Raw genomic sequence first — 21557 nt, forward strand, 5'->3', positions numbered from 1 at the left:
CTGGGAGACAACTGCACACCATCAGTGGGAGGTCTGCGGGCAGGACTTCTAGATCTGCGGGCAGGACTTCTGGATCTTGACGGGGGTCTGGAAGAGCCCGAAGAGTGACGGGAGGCTGATTCAGTCACTAGGATCACTGAACCATCCCTGGATCTCGTAGCCGAGCGTCGCGCTCGTTCATGGGGTCTCGACGTCGATCTGGACCGTTCATGGTGCCTCGACGTCGAATGCTCTGAAGGCGCATGCCTCGACCTCGAGCGATGATGGCCTCTCGACATCGACCGGCGCTGCTCCGCCGTTGACGGAGTCCTTTCCTTCGACGCCGACTCTCTCTGGGGCGCCGGTGGATCAGACAATCTCGACGTTGTATGCCTCGACGGCGAACGGCGTGAGGAATGATGGTCTCTCGACGCCGAGGGGTGGTGTGTGGCCGACGATGGAGCTTCCTTTCTTGACATCAAATGTCTACATGACGTCGGCGGAGGGGTATTGGTCGCCATCCAAGCCGAACATCGTCGCAACGTCGACGAAAAACTCCTCCTCGACGCCGATCGACGTCTGGTTCTCGACGGCGGTCGCTTGGCCTGCAACGACTGAGGTAAGCCAGCTCTCGACGCCGAACGTCGTGACGACGACGACGAAGGTGGAGGCTCCTTACCCCTCGATGCTGAACGTCGCCTGGTTTACATCAGCAGAGGAATCACACTTCGACGCCGATCGTCGCCTGGTTGACGATGGCGGAGAGGTCTTATCTCTCAACGCCGATCATCGCCGAGTTGACGATGGCGGAGGGTCTAGACATCTCGACAACGACATACCTGATCTTGATGGCGAGCCTGCCGTCAACGGTGATAAACGTCGTTTTTTCGAAGAATGACCCACCGGTTGCTCCTTTCTCAGCGCCGAGCCCGACGCTGAAGCTGCAGGACGAGAAGACTTGCCCTGTGAAGGTTCTCTGGACCTCTGGGAGCTCTTTTTGGCTGGGGACTTCCCTCTAGGAGACCTATGGGCTAGGCCATAGACTCAAATTCTCTCCCTGTCTTTCAAAGTTCTTGATGACAGAGACTCACAGTGAGGACAGGTCCTTGGATCATGGTCTTCAGGTAGGCAAAGGATGCATACCTCATGGCTGTCCGTCTTTGCCTTCTTGCCACAAGAAGGGCATTTGTCAAAAAGCGAAGGCATATCAAGATGAAAATGCCAACCAACAAGAGAAAACCTACTTGACTAGATGAAAAACGTCGAAGTAAAGTCAAAAATGTAGAAAACGGAGAGAATTTTCTGTCAGAAACAGAAAAAGAGTGGAGCTGTGTAACCAGGACCCTTCCTGAAGGAGCCGGAAAGAACAACTGACCCAACTGTCCCCCCTGAGGCATGATGGGATACTGGGGGTAATGAGTGCCTTAAAGGCACGGTGTCAGTTTTTTGTAGCATGCAGCTACAGATTAGCTTTTCAGTCTTTTTAGACTGTGTGTTAGCAATGCAGCCTGGGAGCTTTCTATGCTTTCAGGATATAGTAAGAATTTATACTGCTTTTTTCAGCATTAAAACAGTTTCAAAACAATCTTTGGTGTTGTTTTTTTCACGTTTCTAAAGCATATGTTTCATGTATGGTGGAAATTCTTTACAGCATAATCCAGCTCTATTGTTTATTTGGCTGCTGTTATATATATATATATATATATATATATATATATATATATATCAGAAACAGCTCCTCCCGAAACGCGTCGGACCTGAAATAATTTTAAAAGAGGCTCTGCAACTTCAGAGGGGCCAAGAAAACCGGATGGTTGGGTTGCTTTGGTGAGCCCTTCTCGAAAGCTTAAGTGCATTTGCTAAAACTTGTATGAAAACGGCTGGCTCTTGTCGTGGGAAGGAGCTCAGCTTCTACATGCGGTGTATCGTCTTTCAGCGCACTGTGTGGGAGAAGACTTTGGCGAGTTTACACTTACTTGCCTGCAAGCACTGCACTCCGCACAAAATTGAAGTTCCAGGACCTGCTCTTTCCTTACTCAAAGGTTACAAATAATTAATGACATTACCAATTGCACAGAGGCATACAACCTACTCAAGGTCACAATGTTACTCGCCCTCATGAACTACGTTAACCAGCATTCCAGGAGAATGCAAACGTGCAAAGACCACACCCACTAAGGGCGGATGAATTTAAATATAACAATGAAGGTGAGCCCAGCCTGCTTCTGTGTTTGAGTCCATGAGGAGGGGGTGTTTGGGCCCCGAAACGCGTCGGACCTGAAATAATTTTAAAAGAGAGGCTCTGGGAGGAGCCTAGCCTGCAACCATGATGGCCGCCTGACTCCTCGGCTCCGCCGACCCGCCCGCTTTCCTTCCGACACACCGCTGATCCTGACATCCATCCTGATAAATCGTCGGCGTTTCGGAACCGGGTGGCGATCCCGATTCCGATGGTGTGCTCCCCGCTGAATATCTTGCGGCAGAACTGGCGATACGCCCCTACTTTCGTTCCAGCGTGGCGCGTGAGCGACCGGGTCTTTGTTCCCGGAGACGGCTGTTCCAGAACTCGACAACAGCGGATGCTTGCAGCGGAGGGACCGGCGGCTAGCGAGTTACTGTTGCAATTCCTTTCTTGCTACAGTGTACCGCCCGGCCCTGCGCACCTCTACGCTTGCTACCTTGCAATTGTTGCCGGCACTTTGTTGTACTTCCCGATTGCCTTGTGGCCGGCACTGGGAGCCTTATTGTTCTTTAGCGCTACGGTGGGTGCCATCTTTCACCGAGCGCTCAATATTTGGGACTGCCGACCCCGGAGGACTGATCGGAGAGCTCATTACGGTGCATGCTACATTGTAGCCGGGTCTTGGTGGCCAGGGACAGATTTGCGGTTGTCAACCTCGCGGCTGCAGTGCTTCGTGGATCTAATACTGGCGCTCTGTTATTGCGATGGGCACCGGTGGACATTTTCGAAGACGGCAACATGGCGGCGCCCTCTGGGTGCATGAAACTGCTGCTGAGGAACCTCTTGGAATTGCTGCTGTTCTGGGCGCTCTGAATAACCTGCAAGCTTCTATGCGTTTAAATGCCCAGGACCTAGAGGGCCGACTGGATACTATATTGCCCGCTGAGCTCCCACTTGGCGGTGCTGCTCATCATGCTCTGTGCGCCTTGCCCCATCCTGTGCTCGACGGTGGCTGCCAGTCTACCCAGACGTATGTGACGGCACTGGACGCCCAGGGAATAGTGGCCGCCGCGCTACCCATTCAGGATGTGATGAGTTGCGGGACTCTAGATCCTATCCGTCGGCTGGAGGTTTCTTTTTGGACACCATGCTTTGTGTTTACTTTGTGGCCCCTCGGTGGGTCCCTTTGTCTCATCATGGGATTGTTGCTATGGTCCTGGCCGGTCAACTTTCAGGTACTGCTGCTGTGTTTCCACCGTTACTGGGTAGTTCTGCACTGTTTGGCTTCGCGTTGGACAAACCTTTGTGGATGGTGTTTGGCTCGGTTACGGTCCTCACATTTGCGATTCCCGTCTAAGATGGCTGCTGCTCGACTGGACTTTATTGTCTGGCTGGAACGACAGGGACAAGGCTGAAGATGTTTTCTCTTTCTTTACTTTGTTCTGCTGCGGACAATGCTGGTGATTAAATTGGACAGCTGGGGAGGTGAACGTTGGTGCGGTGTCGGGTTGGGGTCTGGGGAGGGGTGGCCGAGGGCGATTCCATTGATTGCTTGTTTGTTTTATCTGGCCCTCCTCCGGTCTTCCTTCTCCTCCGGGGGTTGTCTTTCCCCCGTCTTTTCCCTTATGTGGGTACTCTTGGGGCGACAGGCACGTTAGTAGGGGGGGGGTGGGCCGTAGCCTCTTCGACGTGCAGGGTGGGGGGTTGGGGCTTGATTTTCCTTTCTCTTTTTGTTCCTATGGCCTTCTTCTTATCTTTACTCTTATTTCTCTCTTTCTTCTTATATATCTTGGGTCAGACGGGAGGTTGGGTTTGGTTCTTTATGGGACGTTTCTTTGTGTTTTTGCGTCTATGTCTTTATCACATGGTTTATTGATTCTATGATCAAGATATCGATTTTAATACATAGTCATTGAATGATTACAGAACTTGCTTTTCCTTCCTTTTTCCACTACCGTTTGAGGGCGCATATCCTGTCACGAATTTTCCCATGTAACAAGTGTCCTTTTTATACGTCGTTAGAGCCTTTATTGTTGCTATAGAATGATCCCTTCTATATCCTATCATACCGTAGACAAGCTAGATTGTAACTCCTGATGTGATATATTGATTGGGCGGGCGCTAATTGGGGCGACATCTACTTCTGTGCTTGTGTATCCTTATTGTAAATGATTCACGCCAGTATTTTGATAACGATGTATCGCTTGTGGATATCCTTTATGTGGCTCGCCCACTCAGCTACCCTGTCTGACTTTAGGACGATTCGTCAAAATTATAAAATGAAACCCTCTTTATCCTTTTCCTGTGGCTCCTTGCAAATCTATCGTAGTGTTCTTATTTTTTTCATCTGTTGCAGCGCAAGGTACCTCGGAATGGTTGTATATTGTCATAGCGGCCGGCCCGCAGTGGTTGTAGGCAGACGCTGTGTACTATGTTTACGGAAAATAAAGGTTTTCAACAAAAAAAAAAAAAAGAGAGAGGCTCTGCAACTTCAGAGGGGCCAAGAAAACCGGATGGTTGGGGTGCTTTGGTGAACCCTTCTCGAAAGCTTAAGTGCATTTGCTAAAACATACATACATACATATATATATATATATATATATGTATATATATATACATATATATATATATACATATATATATATATATATATATATATATATATATATATATATATATATATATATATATATATATATATATATATATATATATATATACACATCCAACAATTGGTTGCCCCATTTAGAAGAGCCAGCATTCAGGTAGGTTAAATAATTTCGTTTTTATTTTCAGGAAAACAGCGTGGAATGATAAAAACGAAGTCCATGCAATTCACAAGCCTGACGCGTTTCATGCTCCCCTGAGCATTTCTTCAGAGGCTTCTGCAAACTGTGTGGAGCTTTCAGAGTCTTTAAATGATTAGCACCTGCTCCAGTGGGCGTGGGCGCCCCCAGAGCCTGCTGGTGCTAGTAGTTTCAATAAATCACGCTCCAGTGAGCTGCTCCCAGAGTGAAATAATGCTTTCAAAGTTAAACACGAGTGGGTCTGGAAAATGTTCAATCTGCTTCTGCGCTGCAAATGACATCCTGAAAGACGACCTTGCCTGACAAATCCTGCTGTATGCCATGTGACTGCAGCTTGGACCACTTCCATGTGGTAGGGCTCTTCCCCGGCCGGTAAATACATCCAACAAAAGGTTGCCCCATTTAGAAAAGCCAGCATTCAAGTATGTTAAATAATTTCGTTTTTATTTTCAGGAAAACAGCGTGGAATGATAAAAACAAAGTCCATGCAATTCACAAGCCTGACGCGTTTCATGCTCCCCTGATCATTTCTTCAGAGGCTTCTGCAAACTCTGTGTGGAGCTTTCAGAGTCTTTAAATGATTAGCACCTGCTCCAGTGGGCGTGGGCGCCCCCAGAGCCTGCTGGTGCTAGTAGTTTCAATAAATCACGCTCCAGTGAGCTGCTCCCAGAGTGAAATAATGCTTTCAAAGCAGCTCACTGGAGCGTAATTTATTGAAACTACTAGCACCAGCAGGCTCTGGGGGCGCCCACGCCCACTGGAGCAGGTGCTAATCATTTAAAGACTCTGAAAGCTCCACACAGAGTTTGCAGAAACCTCTGAAGAAATGCTCAAGGGAGCATGAAACGCGTCAGGCTTGTGAATTGCATGGACTTTGTTTTTATCATTCCACGCTGTTTTCCTGAAAATAAAAACGAAATTATTTAACCTACCTGAATGCTGGCTCTTCTAAATGGGGCAACCTTTTGTTGGATAGATATATATATATATATATATATATATATCCATCCAAAAGCAACCTTCTTGAAGAAAAGGCAGAGGCCAGCAGTGGGAGACACCATGGAGGAAATTTATTAAAGACCCATCTTAACGAGCGAATGCATTTCGGCATATAGCCTTCATCAGCGCCCTCGATGTTGTCAGCAACAGTCAAAGTGGCTTTGGCCCGACTATCAGTGTCCTGCTTCGCACGGATTGGATGAATGTCCGCCCCGCCCCCCGTAATGGTACAGCACACTTGTGGCACTCCTTGAAGCCTCGAGGAACTGCAAATCCCAGCATCCCATGTTCGGAGCCAGGTAAGAAGTGCAGGAGAAAATGCCTAAGTAAATGTTCGTGTATTCAGGATAGTGTGAAGCGCTGCAGAGGAATGTTCCATCTGACCTCTGACTTGCGAATTCCTCCTCGGGTCTCCCAAACCGCATACCATCCCGAGCTGGTGTAGTTTCATCGGGGGCTGGAGACAATGCTGCCCGCCCGGCGTGGAGTTGGATAACTCCCTCACCGCCTTCTCCATCTGCCAGTATACATATATATATATATATATATATATATATATATGAGTATATATATATGGGGCACATATAATATAGTGTTTCCGGGGTCCCGCGCATGGGCGGGAATATTCTAATGCTTATGACTATTGATGAGGATCCCCTGGAAGAGAAACACCTCTACCACGGGAAGGCCGACTTCCCTGGTAGTGCGTTTTGGTCTGGTGATACTGCCTCTGGGACCACTGAGGGGTTTGAACCCTCTGATGGAAAGGCCATGCAGTCATATGGCCTGTACCAATGCTAGAATTCCTTCATCTTCTCTAGACCCATGTGAGAAAGTGCCCTCCTTCTGTATGGTTGCCCCACGTTTTGCTGTATTGCTGATGTGATTTGACTGAGTGTGCCCTGGTTTCCTACTAATCAGATACTCAGGGCCTATGTTCTTTCCCTAAAACTGTATTGAAGCCTACACCCAATTGGCATCTCTGGCCACAGGTCAGCCCCTGATAAATGGTACCACAGGTACCCAGGGCACTGTGACAAGAGAAGGTCTCTAAGGGCTGCAGCACTAATTCTGCCTCCCCTAGAGGTCCTGTACCCTGACACACACACAATGCCTTTGCAGGCTGCATGTCTTGGTGCAGAACAAACTGAACAGTCGACATGGCACACATGCCATGCCTACAACCCACTGCCCTGGCAAAGATCAGTCACCCCTCTAACTGGGTGCACTATACCAGTGGTGAGGGTACAGGTGCATGAGCCCTGTACCCCTACAGTGTCTAAGTCCAGTGCTGCCATTAAGAGTATATGGTGCTGGGAGTTTGTCATTTCGAACTCCAAAGCACCATAATTGCTACACTGAAAAATTATAAGTTTGGTATCAAACTTCTCAGCACATTAAACCCATACTGATGCCAGTGTGAAATTTAATGAAAAATGCACACAGAGGGCATCTTAGAGATGCCCCCTGAAAAATGACGTAACACTAGTGTCCAGGCTGAGTGGCTGATCGTCAGCTGCCACCACCAGACATGTTTCTGGACCCCTGGGTCGAGAGCCTACTCATCTCAGGAGTCTGGAACAATGCACATCCTGGGGCGAGGTGCCAAGCTTACTCCCCCAGGATGGGCAGGGTCCACGAAGGGGAAGCTTCAAAGGCTTACCACCTTTGTGAGCTACCCCAGCCATTTGCTTCCAGCAACTGGCCCTCACTGGTTCTGACCCCCGCTTTGGGTGGGAAAACCAAGTGAGGAAGTGAGATGTGCCCACCTTTGCCAACCCCACCCTTCAGGTGGGGGAAGGAGGTGAAGCACAACTTTCAATGCCCGTCATCTTGCTGTTGGGGGGGCCCAGCCAACTAGAGAGGCATATGCCACCCTCCCACTGGAGGGTGGTATAATAAGGGGTGTACCCACCCCAAGAAAGGGACCCATTGGTCCTGACCATTACTTACCTGTAGAGCCCCTAAATCTAGTATTTAGGGGCAACGCTAAACCTTGCCGCCTCAGACAAGAACCGAACAGAAGAAGAGAAGGACAAAGAAGCCGTGCTGAAACGAAGAAGAGGAGAAAGCCCACTGACTTGGCCATAGCCCTACCAGCCTATCCTCACCTCGAATCTGTTCCAACAAATCCCCGTGTGTCCAGCAGCCCTCAAGAACCAGAAGGACCTGCCCTCCCTTCCAAACCCAAGACTTTATTTCCCGTGAGCACCGATTTGCTCACCAACAGACACTGGCTCCAACCAAATCTGCGAATCTGCACCAGGCGCGCACGACCCGAGATCGAGTGGCCCAACACCACGAGGAGGTCTCCCCGGCGATCCTGACCTGTTATCTGGTGACCTCTGACCGGTCTCGAATCTCCAATCAACGCCTGCAGCCCCTTTCTGGAGGATCCCCTTGACCGCAAATGTAGCTGTTAAGAAAACCTGATGCCTAAAGACACCCCTGCACCCGGAGTCCCACGGCCTTGGGCATCCCCACTGACAGTGTCCCAGCATCCCAACTTACCTCTCCAACTGGTGGTCACCTCCAGAAGAACTTCGTCTCAAAGCCTGCAGTCTTTGTTGCAACCGGAGAATCCTCAGTGAAAACAGGGCACCCAACGCCAAAACAGCACACTGCACCCAGACGCCTCTGCAGGTGCACTTTGGGTGTTAACTTGGATCCCCCTTTACCCTGAGCCTAAAACCAGGTGGTTTGCACCCACAACCTTGTGGCCTGCTCCCCCTATTCCCCATTGGAAAACATTGAGCCTCAGCACTCTGCACTTGACTGCCCTAGTGCCGCTGAGGGTGCTTTGAGAGTGCATCCTTGACCCTGGGGGAACCCTGGTTTCAACCCCAGAAAACCAACTCCCAAACCTAAGTACTTACCTTGAAACCAATAACTATATTTTTGTTGATAGGATTGCATGGACTGTTTTTTACAAAGAAATATTCTAAACTTGGAGTGGTTGTGTATGAAAACTGCAAATATACAAAAACTGCTTTACTTACCTTTTCTCTAGGAAATGTCCCCGTGTGATATCTAGGGATAGTAGAAATGTAATCCATAAAGGAATCTGTAAAGTAATAAAAAGTAATGTAACAGTAACCTCAAATGTATTCCAAGTATTTACAAACCTGTAACAAAGTCATTTTTATCAGCTTGTTTGTATTGTTCAACCTGCCTTGAAAAGTACCATTTACACTTATCTGCACCAGGCTTGCTTGGTTCTAGGAAATAAATATAACTAAATAATATTTTTATACAAACAAATTGGTCTGAGTTCAGTCTTCGAGTGTGTGACATCATTTCTTGCTTGAGTGTGTACAACAAATGCTTAACAATACCCTCTGATAAAGCCTTACTGCTCGCCCACACTACCACAAATCGAGAGTAAGGTATTATCTACCTTTATCTCTCCCTACCTTTGTGGTTCCTCTGTGCACACTATACTTTACTTTGGTATAGTACATACAGAGCGAGCTTCCTACAATCTCCATATTGAGTTGTGCGTCTCACTTATAGACTCTTGTGTGCATCTGTGAATGTAACACTCCCCTCTGATAAGCCTAAGGCTGATCGACCACACTACCCCCTAAGAGCACTTCGGGATTGCTAGAGCAAGCCCCTGCTCACTGTCAAGGAAATAGTTGGACTATTTGCATAATATACCTCTTTTTGGTATATCATATAAAGAGGCAGCTTCCAACAGTTACCCTTCTTGGACTGCAGGGAAGCAGCTGTGCAACAGAGTCACACAATTCAGGGGAATGACGTCCCAAGAGGCATGAGGTGTTCACAGACCAAAAGGTAAGGATGGTGGAAGAGAATATGTGCTTTTCAAAGGTGTCCAGTCTCTTAGATTCCCTATCCGGTGGAGAGGTAGGGAATGACTTTGGGTTGACCGTCACTGCTGAGGCCTGCACCACCAGCTTCTCAAGAGAGGAAGGCTGGGTCTCCCAGGGTGGGACAATGTAGAAGGGTAATTATTGGTCCCTGCACCTTCCTTCAAAGCCTGGTCCAGCGGGGAAAACATGCCAAAGTCTGGGGAGGTATCCAAGCCACTGGAGTCACAGAGCTCCTCATACTAGCTTTCCTCCTCAGTGTCTGACTCTTGTGGACCATACACGCCTTCTTTGCCTCCCCCTTTAGGAAGGTAGGGCTTAGCAATGGACAGAAAAGTCCTTGGGAAGGGTGGCCCTGGAAAACACAGTCAGCAAGCGATGTTGAGATGGCATTGGGTCAGCATCGGGGATTATGATCGGATCAACATCGATCGGTGCCAGCGGCGCCAGAAGTGGTGTCAGATGGAATGGAGCCAGGGTAGATGGAGGCACCCATGGCGGCGTCAGTCCAGATCCGGAGGGGAGGGTGAACCTGCAATGGTAACCTAGAAGGGTCATCTCTCAGGTCCCTGGGAGTCAAAGGCATGCCATAGGGAGTCGGTGCCCAAAGATAGCACGCATGTCATATAATAATTCCTTAAGTTGGACGGGCTTTGCTCCAATACTGAGAAACTCAGGGTAGCAAGGGATGGACTTTGATGGGGGCTCAACAGGTGGAATGCCAGAGAGGGATCTAGAAGCACAAGGTCAAGAGGGTGAAGTGGAAGAGCGCTTCAACCACTTATTTTTGTGCTGCTTTGACTTCCCTGACTCAGACAAGGTAGTCTGAGAGAGAAGGCAAAAGTTTGTGAGAACAGCTCCAGGAACTGACCTGAGATCTTCTGCCACAACGGAGCAGAGCCTTCTTTTGCCGTGATGCCAGGAGCTTCTTCACCCACTCACAAATCGCTTGGGTGCTGGTGACGGGGTCGTGACTATCTCAGGCACCAGAGACAGACCAATTGAGGATCAGACACAGACAACTTCCTGTGACAATCCCTGCAAAGTTTGAACCCTGAAGGTTTGACACAGTGCATGTCCCAAGCACATTATTGATGAAAAAGTGACCAGGGTAGCTCTCCACATCCCCTATGATGGTACAGAAAGAAAAACTGTCAGCCCGTTGGAGTGGCCCCCACATGGGCACTGCTACGTCATTTCTGGTGTGAACGCCCACGATACAGCGTCGAATGATGCCAACTGCCGGCGCACAAAGACTGCTCAAGATTTTCCAGATCCAGTCTGGTGAGGAATCTAAAGTGAGAAATTTGCGGGTTTAAGTCTTCATCAGAAAGAAGAGATCTATAATCATCACATACTTCAGTCAAAGATAGTGGGCACATGTGAATTTATATAGCACTACATGCTATGTACAGATGTTCACACGGTAGGCAGCATTTTTCATTTTTAGCATACATGGCAATAGATAAACATGCTCTGCACCGACTATAAAGCAGTGTCCTTGGTAAGTAGTTGCTAACGAGTAGACAATGTAGATATCCGGAACAAAGCCCCTAAAACTATCTGGCAAACTAAGGCCTGCAGGGGGACTAACATGTCTACACACTAGAGCTCGGTAAGTGTGTGTGGTGTTGACCAGGCGGCTGCTTTGCCGATTGTAAGGCAACAGAATGTACAGTAAGAAAGCCATGATATTCCCTTTCTTATGAGTGGAGTATGTCCGGAGGGGTACAGGTGCTACTCTTAGAGCTTTGTGATATAGAGTTTGGATACAACTGACAATCCATCTTGCTATGCCTGCTTTGGAGACAGCATAGCCCAAAGGGGTTTTATGAAGGCTACAGATAGCTGGTTCGACATGCGTAAGGGCTTGGTCGTGTCCATGTTATACAGAAGAGCTCAAAATCTAGTGTGTAGGGCTCTTTCCGCTAATGCATCTGGATGTGGAAAGCAGTCTAGGAGCTCTATAATCTGACAAGTGAAAAGTAGATACCACCTTGGGGCGAAATTTAGGATTGACCCAGAGAACAACACAACCTCTGTGAACCTGAATGATTGGTTCTTTTATGGTGAGTCGCTGAAGGTCACTAATGTACCTCAGGGAAGTTAAAGCCACCAAGAACGCTACCTACCATGAGAAGAATTGTTAAAAACATGACTAATGGTTGAAAGGTGGCCCCAAAGGCCTTGTGAGAACTACACTAAGGCTCCAAAGGGGAGCAAAAGGACCCTCCTAAAACCTTCAATGAAAGCCTTTAACAATAGGATTCAGAAGAGGGTTTAATATTCTCGGTTTTGCATTTAAGTTGATCTAACAGGTTGGTGAAGCCTGACCGTTGCAGATGTCAAAGATGTCAAAGAAAGCAGACTATATCCTGTACAAATTGCTTGCCTTCGGTAACGCTCTTTGTGACAGAGACGATCTAACCACAGATTGCTTACCCTTTGAATCTATATTTTTTTTAAAATCTTTTTATTTGTATTTCAAAAATAAGAAACCAATATAGCCTTACAGACTATTGTTTGCGTCAGAACAGCCAGGTATAACATATGATCAATCAACACCACAGTAAAGAGATAGGACAAATCAGATTTCTACAACCAATGTTCCACAAGTCGGATGAGACTCTTGTATATACGGGGTTCAGTCAGCCGCACTGTGTGTCTGCACTGGTCCCTCTTTGCAGATGCATACGTAGTGGCTCCCAAATGTCCGTGGCCTTAGAGGAAATCGGCAGTACCTCCGCATAAAATTCCAGCGTCTCTTTGCAATAAACCAGGTCTCTAATCCAGTTTGCAACACTTGGTGCTCGTCTACTGTCCCATGTAATGGCAACTCCCCACTTAGCCATGAGCAGGGCAATACGTACGAATTTCCCCAGGACTCCCCTTACATGAGGGACGTAACTTAAAAGGCAAACTAAAGATGTACACTGGATATCCGAACCGAACATTTCTTTTATATGTTGCACCACCTGCTCCCAGTAGCAAGCCACCCTCCCGCACTCCCAGGCGAGATGCATAGTCAGCCTCCACCTGCCCACATCGTTTACATCTGCTATTGTCCTTCAGACAAAATTTATATAGACGAAGGGGTGTGTGGTATGTCTGGTGAAAATATTAAAAATGTATGATGCTGAGGTTCCCGTTGGGGGAGAGTCTGCTAGTGAGGCCACACACATGCTCCCAGTCTTTCAGGGTCATAGGTATGGGCAGTACAGCATTCCACCTACCCTTTGAATCTATATCTCATGCATCAGACTGAATCAGGAAACTTCTTTAGAAGTACCTTTGCGTGCCACAAGGTGGCCTTATGCTGCCCCCCACAAACATCGTTATGCTCCGAAAATGGTGTGAAGCCTATATAGGTACCACTCCAGTGCACTGATGTCAGTTGTTTTCAAAGTTATCCCCAGCTGCAGAACCCCAACAGCATATTGACATGGAGCTGTGTGCAGATGATTCCTAGACTCACAATCTTATTAATGGATAGAGCCAAATCACAGAACTGGAAGGATAGGAGAATCAGTGGGGAATTTGCAATTAGATAAGAGTGTCTACCAGAAAGAGTAAGCTAAATAACTTTCTCTGACAGGCTTAACTACAGAATCCTCACTTTTGAATAAATACAAAAGTAGTAACAATTTAGACATGGACCAGTGAATGGACTCAAACCAGAAAGTCCTACCGGACTGAGAGGGAAAAACACCCCTCTCAGTGAGCCAAACTGAGTGGCGCCCATGCAGCAGGCTAGCAGATGTCCGGTATAGGAAATCCTTGTGCGAATGAAGTGGTAACAGTTTTGGCCTTGATAAAATGAGCCTTACGGCGGCTGCATTTTTGCCAACGCGTGGCAGATCTTAATTCAGGGAACGATACAGCGGGAGATGCATCTTTTCTGCATGGCCCAGCCTTTTTTTGCTTCAGCGTAACCCACAAAGAACTTATTGTACACCTGATGTTCTCTGGTATGATCAATATAAAAGCTCAGTTCACATTTGGGGCTACAAGCAATGGAGTCTCTATTCCTCAGAGATCAGGCAGATCAAAATACGCTGGCAAGGTGATATTTTAATCAACATGGAACAGCACATTACAAAAGAGATTTAAGTAATGAGTGTGTCTCTGTGCCCAATCCAGGGCCACTAAAATGGCCTGGGTACTGGTCGGCTTTGATGATCTTCAGAACTCAGGGCAGAAGAGGTATCTGGGGGAAGGAACACCGGTGTCCAGACTTCCACTCAAGGAGCAATGAGTCTCCTAGCGAGAAATGCTTTGTAAACTCCAATACGCAGAACTGCTGACATTGTGCATTCTCTGCGGTGGTAAACAGATCAAGCCATAGTTATAACCGTTTGAAGAAGAGATCATGCTCCTCTTCCTGATGTAACTGCCACTCATGATCCCCAAGGCATCAGCAGCTGTGCTCAACTGCCCTGACATTCGTAGATCCTGCCAGTTGGTTCACCACTAGGAAAATCTCTTGATTGTCCAACCATTTAGAGAGGCATAGGGCCTCCTGGCAAAAGGCCCAGGACCCTACTCCCCTCCTGCTTGTTGCAATACCACATGGCATTGGTGTGGTCCGTAAGCACCTGTAGCAGCCTCTCAAAGAATGGAAGGCAGATTTTCAATGGTAAGTGAATGGTCCTCAGTCCGAGAAGGTTAGTATGAAGCTGGTACCCCACCTGAGAATAGGGATCTCTGATTGCCACCTCAACCTAGAAATGCTACATCAGTCATCACTGTGACCTGTGGGTGGGGTGGGGAGAGGCCTCTGCTGCTGACCCAATCCCAGTCCAGCCACCTACACTGTAGATCCTTTGCAGTCTCCTTTGAAATATGGACATGGTCTGAGAGGTCCCCCTGATTTTGGCAGCACAAAGAATTCAGACCCAACCGCAGAACTCCCATACACGAACTTGAGTGTTTGGCCAGCAGGATGTCATCAGTTCAAGCAGCCTCAGAGTCAAACTCACTGAAACCCAGGACAGAGGCAGGAAGATATGAATCATAGCATGAATCTCCTGTCCTCTTTTTTTCTGAAGGACAGGTAAGACACTGAATCACATCCAGAATAGCGCTGATGAAGGGAGCGCCTGAGGAGTCCAGAATGACTTTGGCACGTTGATGTTTAAACCCTAAAGATGACAGGAGGTTCACTGTAGTCTAGAGGTGGTTGACAACTGCCTGGTGCGAGAGCGCCTTCATCAGCCAATCTTCAAGCTGACCACCAAAGGTTCGCTGCTAACAACGCCATCAGTTTTGTGAACACCTGAGGGGCAAAAGTGAGACGATGGGGGACTCTGAACTGAAAATGCTCCTATCCAATCACAAACCTCAGGTAGCACCAATGGGCCTGCAGGACGGCTATGCAGAATAGGCATCTTGTAGATTCAACGGCACCTGCCAAACCAAGAAATCACATATTTTTCCATCATCCAGTGAAAGGATAGGAGGGCCCTTCCACACAACCATTAACCCCTTCACTGCTCATGACGAGCTCAGCTCGTCATGCAGTACACTGGTCGTGTGCTCATGACGAGCTGAGCTTGTCATGAACAATGGGAATGCTGGAGTAACAGCACTGCAGGGGACTGATGTGGTTAAAAGGAGGGCATCCTCAGTGGCCCTGTAAACACATCTCTTTTCCCAGACCTCCCAGTGAAGCCAAGTATTTTGCTTGGTTAAAGATTTCCCCCTTACATCCACCAACAGCAAACACACCCTCCCTAATTTTTCACACCTGGTAAAGGCAGCATAGATGTCTATGAGCTGCAGGGTAGCTGGAAGGAGGTTTTTGGTGATCTCCGAAGCCTTGTGTGGGTCTGTATCAGCTGCAGTCTTGGAGAAGTGTTCATCCAGAGACACCTGCACCTTTGAGATGACGGCATCCAGAGTGTAGATAGACTGCAAGTTAGGCACCTCATGCAACTTGAGGAAGCTGTAAAAATCCACTCCACAGAATGAAGATATCTGCACAAATAGGGAGATGGAATTAGATGTGGACCACAACCATAGCGAAGCAAGAAAATAGCATTGACAACCACTTGCAACTGCACCATTCTAGAGCACCACAAACAGCACTCTTACCTGCCCCCCAACCTCAAAGCTGCAATCTGGAAAACCCCACAACAGTGACATAAATGGACCCTTGAGCATCCAGTTAACTGAGCTCCTCCCAGGAGAGCACCATAATCATGGACAAATACACCCCAACCTAAACAAATGCAGAGACAGTCAAAGTGTTCACCCAAAGAGGTACAAGAGATGGTACCACAACAATCACTTCCTTTCTCATAAAAGACTCCTCTACTGAGCCTTACTGGATCAGGACAACCAGAAGACTAACTTCCTACTAATAACTGCAGAATTCTGCCCCAGACCTACAAAGGCCCAGCCATACAACCCTTTAAGCCCTCAAAGACAACCAACCACCTTGTCATCTCTGTAACACTGCTGTTTATCAAGCCAGTATTCACCTGACGAGCGATGTACTCTTCCGCTAGCTCCACATCATACTTCACAGAACTGCATTTGGCAGAAGTGAGCTGCGAGAGCGAGGCAGCATCTTCAGCTTTCATTCCCTGCTTCACAAGATGTTCCTAGGTAGATAGCAATAGATTATTTACACACAGCAGAGACCAAAAGAAACAAGCAATGGCAAAGCCAATAGGTCCAACGTTGGTCGCTAAATGTTTTATAGTCGTTTTTATTAAACTTTATTGTTGCGAAGAGCTGCCTGGTTGTCCTCATATGTAAAGTAAAATGTTACTCACCTTGTAATCATTGGTTTGCAGTGCGTTTTATTGTGGATTCTAATGATTTGCATACTCCTGCCATTTAGTATTGGGCTTGGACAGGATGTGTTGCAACTCCTCTGTTATTAGAGAATACACATGAGCACAGACTTCTTGTTAGATTGCCTTTAGCACAGCAGCTGAGTATGTGAATGGAATATCAAGTGAGCGGAGCAATGTGCACTATGAGCATCACACATTGTTATGTAGTTAAAAGGAGAAGATATCTGCAATTAACCCAGGCTTCTACAGAAGTTAATCTCTAGAGCACTGCATACTACAAACAGATTCTGATAGGCGGAGAAACTTTCTACTGGCTGAGTAACATTTTCCATTTGTAGCATGTGTGGCTGTTGATACACATGCTCTGCTAAGAATGAAAAGAAGAACTCTCAAAAAGCAGTGGCTAGTGTGTGTTCAATGTAGAAGTCTAAAACAGTCATTAAGACAGTTCGGTCCCCCATACAGGACAGTATGTCTACCCAAATTGTGGGGTAAACATGTGTGGGGTGGACCATGTGGCTGCTCTGCTGATGTGGGCTAGTAGAATGTGGCTTAAGAAAGACACAGTTGCCCCTTACTTACATGTGGAGTATGTCCTGGCTATGACCGGTCCTCGGATGCTTGATTCCGTTCTGGGAAGGACATGGCTTTTGTAGTTCAGACTGGACTGTTCCCATGGGGCACAGGGTCAGAGCTGATTTGCATATCACCATTGTCTAACCCAGGGTGGTGTGGAGTGCAAAAAAATGATGGATTTGGGCCCAGATCTTTGGACTGGGGTGAGTGTGTGACATTGATCCACATTCGGTCCATCACCTGTTTTGTTTGCATATTCCGCCCTAAGTGCGCTGGGGATGCCCAGACGTGGGTCCCAGGCACTCCACACCACTGGAGTCAAGCTAGCCGGGCTGATGAGAGGTGTTACCTCGAAACCGGTCCGGTCCTCGGATGCTTGATTCCGTTCTGGGAAGGACATGGCTTTTGTAGTTCGGACTGGACTGTTCCCATGGGGCACAGGGTCAGAGCTGATTTGCATATCGCCATTGTCTAACCCAGGGTGGTGTGGAGTGCAAAAAAACGATGGATTTGGGCCCAGATCTTTGGACTGGGGTGAGTGTGTGACTATGATCCACATTCGGTCCATCACCTGTTGTGTTTGCACTGACTATTTACATGGCAAAAGCAAATTTTAAAATGGGGTGGCCTTTAGGAGGCTTTGCAAAGGCTACAAATAGCTAGTTAGAACCATGAAAAGGCTTGGCCCTGTCAATGTAATACATAAGAGCTCTTTTGACATCTAGCATAGGCATTTCTCTTTTTTGTACCACAACAGGCTACGGAAAAAAGACAGGGATCTCAATACTTTGGCAGAGATGAAAAAGGGAAACCACCTTGGCTTGAAATAGAAGATAGATTCCAAGATCCACTATAGCTTTATGTATCTGGATGAAGGGCTATTTAGCAGAGAACACCAGCAGTTTGCCAATAAGTCCAAGGGTAGAAATGGGCACAAGGAAAGCTACCTTCAAGGACAGAAACTGGAGGCAGCATGAACTTAAAGTATCAAAAAGTGGACCAATGAATCTCAAGAACATCAAGTTAAGGTTTCATACAAGGGCATGGGATTTCTAGAGGTGTATAACCCAATTAATACCCAAACTGAACACCTTGACTAGTGGAATGCTGACTCAGGAAGAATGTTCCCTGTTTTACATGTACGTTGCAACAGAGGATATGTGCAGGCATATAGACATGTAGGCAAGATCTGACTTCTACTGATGCAGATGATAACTGATGATGTCCTGGACACTAGCTTTTAAGAGGTCCAGGTGTTTGACGATGAAATAGTGAACAAACAGTCCTCTAAGAAGCATCAAGGACCCATGTGATGGGTCTGGACGCTTCTCATGGAATGTAAATACACTAATGCAGAAGGTTTAGCCAAATTCAACAATTTAAGATGCCAGATCATCAGATTGAGTTGACTAGGATGTAGATGTCTGAGCTGGCCTTGACTCTGCAAGAAGATCCAGCCTGAAGGGTAACTTCTTGTGGGGGCTGATGGACATATCCAGAAGCATGGAATCCCATTGATGTCTGGTACAGGTGGGAGACACCAGGATAAGCGTCAGGGGTTCAACTCATTTTTCTCACCATGTGAGGTGGAAACATGTAGCCAAAGATCCCAGACGAATTCATCCAAAGTGCATTGTCCGTGGACTTGTTGATGTGTCCTGCTGAGCAGGTCAGCAAAGCCGCTGTCCACCCATGGAAGGTGTAACGGCTCTCCCACGGCCAAATTTTCTGTGCTAAAGCTGAGGGAAGTGCAGTATGTTTTGAGACGGACTACCTTCCCTCAAATAAGCTGGAAGTTGGTTTTGAGGGCTAGGTGTATGGCAACCAATTTCAGCACACTGATGTGCAGCTGCTGTATGGAGGAGGGCAAACTCCCTGAAAAGTCATCATGTTGTTGTCCCACATATACATACCCTGCTCAGATCAGATTAACTGTTGGCAAAAAATAAGGAGGGCAGAGCCGAACTCTATGAATTCACATCTTTGGACAGAGCTGCAGAGATCACTCCCTTGCTAGAAATTAGCTCAATGGGGCGCTAATTGTAACAGGACTTAATGAACTTTTGGAAACTTCCTCCACCCACGAATGTTTTAAAAAACTGGTTAATAAAGCCATCAAAACCCTCTCAGAAATTAAGGTCAAGTCAGCTTTGGCAGGAAGTGCTCACGGCTGGCTTGTTCTGAACCACTACAGAACTGCCACTCTACAAACTTACTTCCACATGGGCTATACTAATTCTGTCAAGGGAACTTTGAGATACCGCCTAGGCATACTTCCTTGCTTATTACACCTATCATCCTGGGAAGGAAACCCAGCATTGAGAAGTTGTCACTTATGCGATGAAGATGAAGATCCGTGTTAGATTTGGGGGTTTCTAGTTGGCACAGGTAGGTACTTGTGACAAATAGGGACCCTTGCCTCTAGTCAGGGTAAGGGGGTACACTCCTAAAATAACCCCTGCTCACCCCCTTGGTAGCTTGGCACGAGCAGACAGGCTTATCTCAGAGGCAGTGTGTAAAGCATTTGTGAACACATACAGTAACCCAGTGACAACACTACAGATGGACACCAGACCGTTGTATATTAAAAATAAGTATTCTTTATATAGATTTAACACAAGACCACAAACGACAAAAATCCACAACACTGTACTTAAAATGGTAGGTTTAGCTTAGTTCTCTTCAGATCTTAAAATGCAACACTTTGAGTCAATGTGCCTTTAGATGCGACACGCAGAGCAACGAAAAGTGTTGCAAAGATGGTGATGCGTTGAAATTTTTGGTGCACAGTGATGAAGATGTCGTCTTCTTGTTGCGCCACGCTTCTCCGATGATGAGACGCTTCCGCGCAATGCGACAACTGCAGCGGCTACAACCTTGTTCCGTGATGCGACAACAGCAGCTCCGACGGCAGCACGCTTCTCCGTGGAGGCGAGGCGCTTCTCTTGATGTGGTGCAATACGACAGCTACAGCGGCGACATCCATGATGCTACGGCAGCAGCGGTGACGTGACACGCTTCTTCATTGCGAGACGCTTCTCTCGATGCGGTGCAATAAGACAGCTACAGCGGCGACATCCAAGATGCGACGACAGCAGCGACGGCGACAAGTTTCTTCTTCGTTGTAAGATGCTTCTCTCGATGCGGTGTAATACAACCGATACAGCGGCGACATCCACGATGTGACAGCAGCAGCAGCGATGGCAACACGCTTCTTCTTCGTTGGGAGACGCTTCCAGCTCCTTGCAACACACAGTGCCTAAGAAGGCCCAAAACAGCAGCAGGCACTTCCAAAGAACTCTTGGGGAGCTGAAGTCTGTTGTCCCTGAGACTTCCGCAGGAGGCAAGCTCTTCTTTCATGCCCTTGGAGATGCTTTACAAGTTGAATAAAGTGCACACAAAGTCCTTTCTCCTTTCTGGCAACCACTGCAGGCCAATCCCAAAAGCAGCACTTCAGCTTAGCGATAGTCTCTCATCAGTTTCTTCAGGTTCCGCTCCTCAGCAATGGTTTCCTCATGTTTGTCCAAAAGTGATCTAAATTCTTGGGATCAGGGTCCCAATACTCGTACCCCAAAATCCTTTGTCCTCTGAGGGCAGTGGGGCCTTTGCGTAGTCCAAACCAGTTTGGGTCAGTCCTGGAGAACTTTGTTTACATGACTCCTCCTTTCCTTTCACAGGGCAGAAACATTATGGAGGGAAAGCACAGCCCTGGAGCACTCTGTTGACATGACTCCTCCTCCCCTTTCACAGTGCAGGGCAGACACATCAGACGCACCACAGGGGGTGGAGCCAGCATTGTGGAGGGAAGGCACAGCCCTATTCAGGTCCCAGGTGCAACTCCTCCGTCCCACCTAGATGCATATCTCTCTATTCATCACTGGGCTGACTCACTGTCTCCTGGAATCCCTCAGCCCTGTCACTCAAACTCCAGACAATGAATACACAACCTAGCAGAGGCAGGCTTGGATAGTTAGACAAGAAAGTACCTACTTTCTAAAAGTGGTATTTTCAAACACAGAATGTTAAAATCAACTTCACTAAAAGATGTATTTTATCATTCTGGGCTCAGGCATACTAAACTCGAACTTCTACCATGTTCCCTGAGTCAGTTAGGATTATACGATGTAATAAACTAACTGCCCATTCAGGCCTATGGAGAACAGGTAGCCTTGCAATAGTGAAAAACGAAAATGGCTGTAATTCACTATTAGGACATGCCACACAAGCCAGGGCTTGTCCTACCTTATTCTTACAATGCACCCTGCCATTGGGCCTACCATAGGGGTGTCTGATATGAAGAAAAGGGAAGGTTTAGGGACTGGCAGGTGGGTGCACTTGCTCAGTCAACATGGCAGTACCAGACTGCACACAGGCTCTG

The 21557-nt window shown here is 47.5% G+C and overlaps 1 protein-coding gene across 14 annotated transcripts in view; it reads right to left on the bottom strand.

The window, feature by feature from the left end:
* Positions 1–21557, bottom strand: part of UBR4 (ubiquitin protein ligase E3 component n-recognin 4) — a 1723360-nt gene that overhangs the window by 1498428 nt on the left and 203375 nt on the right. For all 14 annotated transcript variants that reach the window (XM_086921716.1, XM_086921718.1, XM_086921717.1 and 11 more), the window contains exons 5-6: positions 16283–16405; positions 15547–15776 (exon numbers count right to left, since the gene is read on the bottom strand). In XM_086921716.1, the coding sequence (XP_086777842.1) occupies positions 15547–15776; positions 16283–16405 (353 nt within the window). The remainder of the gene's footprint in view (positions 1–15546; positions 15777–16282; positions 16406–21557) is intronic.

This window comes from Lissotriton vulgaris, chromosome 5, assembly GCF_964263255.1.
Source record: "Lissotriton vulgaris chromosome 5, aLisVul1.2, whole genome shotgun sequence".
NCBI classification, from domain to species: Eukaryota; Metazoa; Chordata; class Amphibia; order Caudata; family Salamandridae; genus Lissotriton; species Lissotriton vulgaris.